At 42.7% G+C, this 9,145-nt stretch overlaps 1 protein-coding gene across 1 annotated transcript in view; it reads left to right on the top strand.

Moving 5' to 3' along the window:
• Positions 1–371: 371 nt before the first annotated feature.
• LOC135234677 (E3 ubiquitin-protein ligase MARCHF9-like) overlaps positions 372–9,145 on the top strand; it is a 28,117-nt gene continuing 19,343 nt past the window's right edge. The window contains exon 1 of the mRNA XM_064299515.1: positions 372–2,223. Within this exon, the coding sequence (XP_064155585.1) occupies positions 1,885–2,223 (339 nt within the window). The 5' untranslated portion in view covers positions 372–1,884. The remainder of the gene's footprint in view (positions 2,224–9,145) is intronic.

Genomic DNA, 9,145 nt, shown 5'->3' with positions numbered 1-9,145 from the left:
CCTTCTCCATCGGTCTCTCTGTTTCTCCCTCTCACACACACACACACACAGTATATTATATGTACTGTACAGATCCACTTACTTGTCCAGTGGCTTTGTAAATTGATGCTATCTAAAATATTTAAGTGTTGTCTAAATATTATCATTGTTGTTCTGATTCCCAGCTCCATCATTTAGCATAATATGTTGCTTAAATATCTAGTTGTAGGTTGTGTGCTGTTACTGTTGGAAGTGTAAAAGTGTCATTCTAGAGGAAACAAATTATTGAAAAAAAAAATTGAATTGTGGACATAAACCACCCACATTTTGTTTGTTTGAGTTTCTGCCCCCTCTGAAGTTTTGGGTGCACGACGCCCTAGTTCACGCACACGTAATCAAACTCGCGCATAAGCACACAAACGCACAAGGCCTGCGGTTCAGAATTCCCGGGTCAAACTAACACGTGGTCCAACGTCACGGCAGAGATCAGCACCTCGGACAGCGGTGCTGTCAATGCGCAGCAAAAAGGTAGATATTTTTCCCCTCGCGGAGAGAGATCGGGCAAGGAAATATTGATTGCGAGAATAGGGGGGGAAACAAACCAACTGCAACATTTTGAAATACAGACGATGCTTCGTTTAGCATGCTATTTTGAAACAAGGAGCGGCGCAGGTCCACTCTCAAAGTCATTAATTTCGACGAGAGAACCGAAATGTCGATTTTATTGCTCTTTTATTGCTAAAAATGTTTTAATCGCTATAGTTATTGTTTTAATTTTCTTTAGAGCGAATGTGCAGCACGTCGGCGTCACCGTGCCACTCTAAAAGAGGAATTCGCCGTTTTCCTTTTTTGGTTGAATCATCTTTCCGTTGTGTGCCGTGCAGGACCATTGCAGAAGGGAAAAAATCATGATGGATATTCGAGGCAAAAGGAATACGCGCTTTACTCCCCGTTTTCGGTGTCGCGTCCGATCCGATTTAAAATGCAAACACGTTGGATTGTGAATCGCGTCTCGGCGGTGTTCGGCGAGGGGACAGAGTGGGACGGATTCTCAGTTGATCCCCCAGAAAAAAAATACAGGAAACAACAGAGAAGACTCACCATGATCTAATAGCCGGGATGCTATCGAGAGACAAACAAAAGAAAGATTGTTACGTTTGATTCCATCTCTCAGTATTGATATCCTGTCTCTTTGGATTATGGTGCTGGAAGTGGCATCCAGATATGCCTGTGTGGATCTATTGATAACATTGTATTTTTGTCTGTTTTTTAAGTGCCATTTTCAATTTTCCTTGTTCCTCTGTCGCTCACTCTCTCACTTGCTTTCTGTCTCGCGGTCTTCTGCTTTGTATAACAGAATACTGAACTACCGATCCAAATCCAAAAATATTCGCAGATATACCACAGTCAACAGGCTCTAAAATATTAATAAGATACTTTATGATAATCGTTATTATCCGCTAATTTAATATTGGCGAATCAGCACAACATTATTTTTCGAAATAGGATTGCTATTGAGAAGGAGCCCGTCTGTTCATGGGGTAAAAAGCATGTATCCGCTCCCCACATTGGTTTATACAAATGCCATCAGTTGAACTACAGAACGTTTCTCTTACTTACGAGCTGTTTTTGAATATTTATTGACCGACTTCTTTCTTGCACAGTAGTCTTACTTCTGTACTCCTCCGATTTTGTTCTTGCAATGACCCACAATATTTCACCGTTGACTTGATCAGATATATACTAATAATAATAATAATAATAATAATAATAATAATAATAATAATACATAAAACCTGCAGGTGTAGTATTACAAATACTGCTCAAACGATATAGCTATTGCTTAGGCTATAGGCTATACCCAATTTCCGTCTATTCCCCTCCCAAACGCAGATGTAGTAAAAAATGTTTAAGTATCGGATCCGCATGTTTTTCAACGAACTGAAAGTACTGGTTTTGATGCGGTCCGATACCAGTCGGCCTGACAACGACGTAGACCCAGATAGACGAGCAAGCATGCGGGGACTCGGCATGGGCGGCTGCGGGTGGCCGCCTTTCGGCGACTGTTCTTCCCGGGACGACGAGGAGGAGTACTACGGGACGGACCCTCGGCCGCGGAGCCTAGCTTTTGAGGAGAAAGATCCGAAGCTGCAACCGGGCCTAGACGCCGTGTCGCTCACGAGCAGCATGGACAGCGGTATTCGCACTCCCCAGTGCCGGATCTGTTTCCAGGGTCTTGAGCAGGTAACGTCCCCATATAATTTACGCTCGCCACACCACTCCGATCCGCTTGACCATCCCTCTTTTGATTAAATGCGTTTCCTTGTTTTTGATGTCGTTGTGAGGTACATTAGTATGCGTTTATTTACGGTAAATAGTAGATGTTCCTCTTTTTGCCGATCGCTGCAAAGGTCGGAAGTGATGAGCGCTTAAAGACAAAAGACGCACGTAGACAAACACATGCCTACCTATGTAGGCTTGGTCTGTCTCTGTTATAACAATATGCGAACATCTGCACATGTACACAGGGAAGAGTGAACGAATTGGTAAAAATCAACTGAAACATGGTCTCGTTATTTTATGTATTTCTCCTGATGTTATTGCAACTAGATGAAGGGTGTGTGTGAGAGAGAGAGTCTTTTTTTTCTCGAGCATACAGTGGCGGCAATCTGCATTGCTTATAAGTCTGTGTACACGCTCTGTATACTAAGCAGAGAGTTTATCGGTGTAGTTTAAATAAAATTGATTAAAATTGACTGATCTAAATTAAGGAATCTTTTTTCCAACCCCAATCCTCTGTCTGTAGACGGCCGGATTAATATCAATAGCGATGCAGGGGAGAGACACGTTTCCAGATTAGATTCTTTCATTTCTGTTTTCGTCCATGCATACAACCAGACACCCTCGTTCTCTCCGTGGACTGTGCCAAGAAATGCGACGATCAGACAAAACACACGAGACTAAAGGCGGGTGCATGAGTGTCAATGCATTTATTTTCTCTTCCCGTGTTTTTTCTTTCTTTCTTTTGTGCCTCAAAGAAATACGAACAATGCCCACGAGACAAGTCACACTATCAGCTTCTCTTGGCATCTTTAGATTCGTGATTGCGCGGGAAGGCTGATCTCAGTGGTGGAGAGTCTGGCAGGTTATAGTCCAATTAATCGATAATAGAGCAAATGAGTTGCTAGGGCGATGATTTTGAGCAGTGCCGAGTTGTATTCGGCAGTTTTGTATGTGTATGAATGCATAGCTGGTAAATCGTAATCAGCCGGAGTTCAGTGGGCAGGTTATATAAATCATATTGGTGTTTTTGCATGTTTATTGGGTTTTAATGTAACATAATGCTTGAAGAAGTCTGTCGTAGCAATTTATTTGCGGTCCAGTCCATGTTTTCTGTTGTGCACACTCTATAATTCAGTATGACATACATAGATGTTGTTTTGGTGGGTATAGATGTGTCTCCAGTCGAGATAAAAGCTGAGTCTATGTTAGGCTGAGGTCCTCATTTGTATGTGAATTGTACCAGTTCCATTGACTCCCCTCAGTTGTGTGAATTTCTGCAGGCTTCCAAAGCCAGGCCTCGTTTAGAAAGTGTAGCTCTAGGACCATTATCATTCATTATTCATTTGCTCAGCGAACACTCCTATCCAGAGCCAACTCACTCAAACTAGCCTTCACACATCATAACATTTGCAAAGTGGGAAATTTCACTGTGGCTACTCCCCTCCCACCTGTGAGCGGAACCCCGCCTCCACCTGGTGACAGGTACGACTCACCAATCACCGAGTGACAGGCCCGGTCCCTTGAGGGTAATGTAAGCGCGCTAAATTCCTAAAAAATTCTATTATTCATTTTCTCAAATGCACGCTCATTGACCCCAGATGTCTGCAGTCCTCTGCAAGATGCATTCTGGGGGCGACATAGCTCAGGAGGTAAGACCGATTGTCTAGCAGTCGGAAGGTTGCCGGTTCAAACCCCGCCCTGGGCGTGTCGAAGTGTCCTTGAGCAAGACACCTAACCCCTAACTGCTCTGGCGAATGAGAGGCATCAATTGTAAAGCGCTTTGGATAAAAGCGCTATATAAATGCAGTCCATTTACCATTTACTCTCAAGTGTTCTTCTTATTATAATTGATCACTCCGAAATTTAAATTCATGGATTGGAAACACCCATAATGCTCAGTGGGGATTTTTCAGTGAATGGACTGGATTTCTGTTCATTTCCTGAATCACTGAACTGAAATGGAACTGACCCCCGTTACTTTTCCTTCACCGAAACAACTACTTCAGATTCATGAGACGAGAGTGACGAGCTGTCAAAACAGTAACACATTAGCAGTGAGTCATAGGTTTGCTCAAGGTTTGTGGAGGCGTGAGAAAGTATAGGGTTACCAGCAACGCAACCATATGCTCAAGAACACCAGAAATCCTACTTTTATGTCATATTCATGTTTTTTAAAATTATATATTCAGCGGGGCAAGCAATGACTTATGACTTTCAGACCACATGATAACAACAGACACACTGAGGAGGAACTTTCTTAATATGTCCTCGTTTATGATTTTCAACCTTTCCCAAAGTGAAATTAACCACTCTCTATTATCATAGCAGTGGAATTACAGGCAATTACTCTTGCTACTATAGAGGAAAAATCCATTCATGCATTCAATACTAATTTGTGCGGTAATAATAGAAATGCTTGCACTTGGATTTTGCTGGATATCCTTTTGACATGAACCATATCCCCCGTTCAGTCCACCGCCTCGTTTATTTATAGCCGAGGTTGTTAGCATCGCTCCTGTAAATGCCGGGCTACCGTGCCATCTTTATTTACACGGTTCTTAATGAAAATGGATTCGCGGAAACAAGCAAGACGGCTCTGCTTTCGAACAGGGAGCACAGACTGAGAGGCACTTCTTGCAGGGTGTTTCGGGGAGCAGAAGAAGAAAAATCTCAAGTCGATATTTCCATTCCGACATTTAAGGGTCATCACATTAATCTTACAAAATATAATAATCTCTTCACAAAATAAGATAACATGAATTTTTAAAAATGACGCTTCCGATAATCACATGTAGTCATTTGGCTTTCTGCTTGTTGCTTTAAAATGTGTAAAAAAATGTATAAAACTAACTTCCTGTACCCCATAGCTGCAATGAGTTTAACAGTAGCAAGGTTTTAAGAATTCATTCTGTGCACTGGCAAATGCGTTAATACACTCACTCTTCACTTACACGCATCTGCACATGCTGGTCCACCACCGTGCCCAAACAAATAAGTCAGTTGGAGAATAAGTCAATTATAGCTCTCTGCAAGCCATACAAAAATAATGAATTGGTATATTTTTATTGTTTCAAACCTCCTGCCACATTATTCAACGAGGCTCTAGAGAGCCCCATGACTTTGCATAGAAAGGCCTTAAGTAGAGGTTTTTAGCCAAGGTTACAAATACCCCCCGGGGTAAATAATTACAGACAACAATTTTCCGGAATGGCCAAACGGTATAAGTGATACTGCAGGTATAGGCTTGTGCGGATATAGGGGGCACAGCTATCGAATAAGATCAAAAGCGTCTGCCTCGACTTGGCGCGAGAGACTCCTCTTGCCGCGAACGACACGTCAGCTCGCTAAATCCTACACCTGCACCTGCTCCAGCTCAGCCCAACGACACGCCAGTATGCTGGCCACTACGTTCCGCCCACCGCACACCCACGCTCCTACTATTAACGAGGAGCGCCATGTGGATCTCTTCACGCACCGAAGCCTGTGTTTTTAGACTGGCAGAATGCGAGACTGAGTCTCAGGTCTGCGCGTTTTTTTTTTTTACTCTGGGTGTTATCTCACAAACTGAGCGACACGGTTGTTGCCACTGTGATTCTTAAAACGATACCAAGCGGATCTTTGTGACCTGAAACGGCTGCGTGGAGTCCTGCTTGGGTTTTTCAGGCATCACTCTTTTCAAAAGAGGGAATTTAAATTATCGTTTGAATCAGCAGATAAAAAAGGCCGTTCAGCTCTCGGATTTGAGTTTAGAATCCCGATTTATTTATTTATTTGTTTTTGACAGTGTATTTTCTAGGCGAGACAACTGCATCTGATAACCAAATCTAATCTTATCATCACTGTGATTATAACAGCAGTGGCTTACATAGCTTACATTTATTTATTTATTAATATTTGCTCATTTTTGTCACAAATGTTTCACTTTCTCCTAATTTGGACAGTGTCAAACAGCATCCGAAGTCGATGCCGTGAACTGCCATTTTTTCAGCCGTGTGTGAGTCATTGCAGAAGAGGTCACTCCATGAGCAGCTGGTGCAGGAAGACGTAGTTGCATGGTTGACCACAGGTGGCGCTGGTGTGTGTTATATTGAAGAGATCCCTGCCATCTGAACAGCCCTCTTTTTTATGGTGAACTCTTTGCCTGAGCAATAATGCAGCTGAATACATGCTACACTGCTGAGCTACGTGGTTTCTGTGGTCACCATGCCAGACAGTAGGTTGCCCCACAGATTTTGTTGATCGACCAGATGGTCAACTCCTTTATTTTTTCCATTTTCTTCACCCCCCCCCCCCCCCATACTCCCATATAAAAAAGGTAAGATACCATATGAGTAAACAGTTAAACAATAAAAATGAGGATTAAACACAACATAAAAACTAAAAGGCCTTCTTTAAAAAAGTATGTTTTAACTACTGATTTAACAAGCTAGGACTGATGGGGAATCTCTGATTTTCAGTGAAAGAGTGTTTTGGGACATAAAAAATAAATGTCCCTGGTGTTAAAGGACATAATCTGGCTCTTTTGGGGGAAAGAGTAGTCTGGCAGTGACCTTAATGCTCTTTTTTGTTGGTAAAGTATGAGCATGTCTGCATATTCATCCATGACAAAACTATGCAAACTCCTCCCAGTTTGAAGGGGTATGGCGTCTTTTATTAACACCGCTAAAAGCTATTAAATGAATTCTAGACAAATCATGCGCTGCAGCCATTCTGATTTCTATATCACTTAATCTGCTTTTGTCCCTGAACATCCCTGCTGCAATTTGCAGAGCTGCAGGAAAGACACTGACAGGACACCAACATTCAAGTCCGTCCATCACACTCATACCAGATCCCCATCATTAACTCCTGTTTTTGGAGTTCCGGGGGACTGGAATACCATCCCACATGCATAGGGAGTAGGAGGAAACCATTCTGGCATCGATCACCAACCCAGCATCAGTGCCTCAGTCAAACACTCAAACCCCAACTTGCTCATGTACACTCGGGCTTTGCGTTAGGATATATGGTCCAGTACCAACCATGCAGACTCGGGTGGAGCATGCAGACCCCACACAGGAAGGCCCTCGGCAGGGGTTCCAGCTCGGTACCTTCTTTCCGTGAGGCATGCAGTTAGTCCGGTCTACTCGAAATTAATGCATGGGTGATTTTGTCTGGATCTGGCAGTGATGCAGTGATCTTTTTTTTTTTGTTGTTGCTATATTTCTAATATGATACAAGAAAACTGGCAGCGTTTCTGACATGCGATTTCATATTTAGCACAAAGTTTAAATTTACTCCAACGGTTCTAACCTCAGGCTTAAAGTTGATTCAATTTTGAGGTCTGATCCATGCAAAGCTATTCTCTCTTCCTCTTCGAAACCTACAACAAGAGCCTGCTGAGAGGCTTTGCACAGGTTCAGCTCTTATGCACAACTGTGTATCACCCATAAACGGTAGCAGTGGGAAGACACACCGTTACTATGAATGATGTCACTGAGCAGGAGCACGTACTGTGAAAACAAAAAGGGACAGGAATTGAGCCCTGTGGAACACCATAAATAACCTTTCACTCTCTTGGCATGGACTCACTGAGAGCTTCAGCCACTGTCTGCAATATGGTCACATCATTTAAAAAAATGTTCAGACAGACTGTTCTCTACTTAAGGCATTTCCTGTAAGATTTTACAGTGGAGCAGATTTTATGGAATATTTTGTCTCCAATGATACAGAGAGAACTTTTAATGTTAAGAATACAAATGCTGGATGTCTGGTAGGTCTGTGTCTGGTGGGTCCCAGCAGCACACATTACCTGCTTACACCGTTGGCTGAGAGCTGAAGTAACACAGGTCAGATTATCTTGCTCCAGGTTCTAAAAGCAGTATCCCCATCTGGGAAGGGAAGGATTCAGTGCTATTCTACACCCACCACAGTGCTGCATTCAGAACGTTAATATTCACTGTGGAGTTAGCGCTTGTTTGCAGAGTGCAGTCTTCCTTTTGTGTTTGAGCCGATGCCATGTGAAGCGTGAGGCAGGAAGTTGAAAAACAACAGAAAAAAAACGTGTGAAATATAATTGGTTGCCCCACCCTCTCCTTATGTCATTCACAGGACCAGACTGACCAATCACCACACAGACAGGCAGCTGACCCTCTAGTGGCTTATTCAGCAGGCAGAACATTTGGTTACGTTTGACAGATAGTGGACTCTAATAGAGGCAGGAGATAGAGGCTCTACATTGGTGGACTCTGATAGAGGCACTACTCTGATCGAGGTGGTGGGATCAATGTTTTGAGTTAAAACCCAATTGGCCACATATGCTGATTGCACAGTTCACCTTTCCAGGTGTAATTGATTTAAAGCTTGGTTTTATTTATTTATTCATAATTTTAAATGAAAAGTATTGCTGTCCAACTTGGGGTTGAATATGTCCAATTCACATCCTTATTTGGAATGAGCTATTTGCAAGCACAGCTGCATTCATGTGCGATCCACTGCTGATTCGGGAGAGTGTAGACTTCCACGGTTCTTCTCTAAAATTCATGGTTTCACACCGCAGACTATAAGCTTGCATACTGCGGAGTCAGAGGAAGACCTTTCAAGCACTCCACAGGTGCCTGATCGACCAGTGGGGGTCGCTAGAGAACAGGAGCTGAGAATTGGAGAGCTCTTTTACCGACCTCCGTACAAGCCTTTGGTTTAGGGACCGCAGCGTTATAGAAGTGCAATCATTACATACAACTATGTTTGAAATAAGTTCTACAAACTGTGTCTGTAGTATGTATCATATATATATATAATGTCAGTGTGTCTTTAATTACTAAATACAAGCTCACACAATGCCTTCTGCACAATCACCCCTGAAGCTATTATTGATTATAGTTAAAGTCATTAATGTAACAAA

This window comes from Anguilla rostrata, chromosome 11 (assembly GCF_018555375.3).
Source record: "Anguilla rostrata isolate EN2019 chromosome 11, ASM1855537v3, whole genome shotgun sequence".
Taxonomy (NCBI): domain Eukaryota; kingdom Metazoa; phylum Chordata; class Actinopteri; order Anguilliformes; family Anguillidae; genus Anguilla; species Anguilla rostrata.
This window is presented reverse-complemented; position numbering and strand designations above follow the sequence as displayed.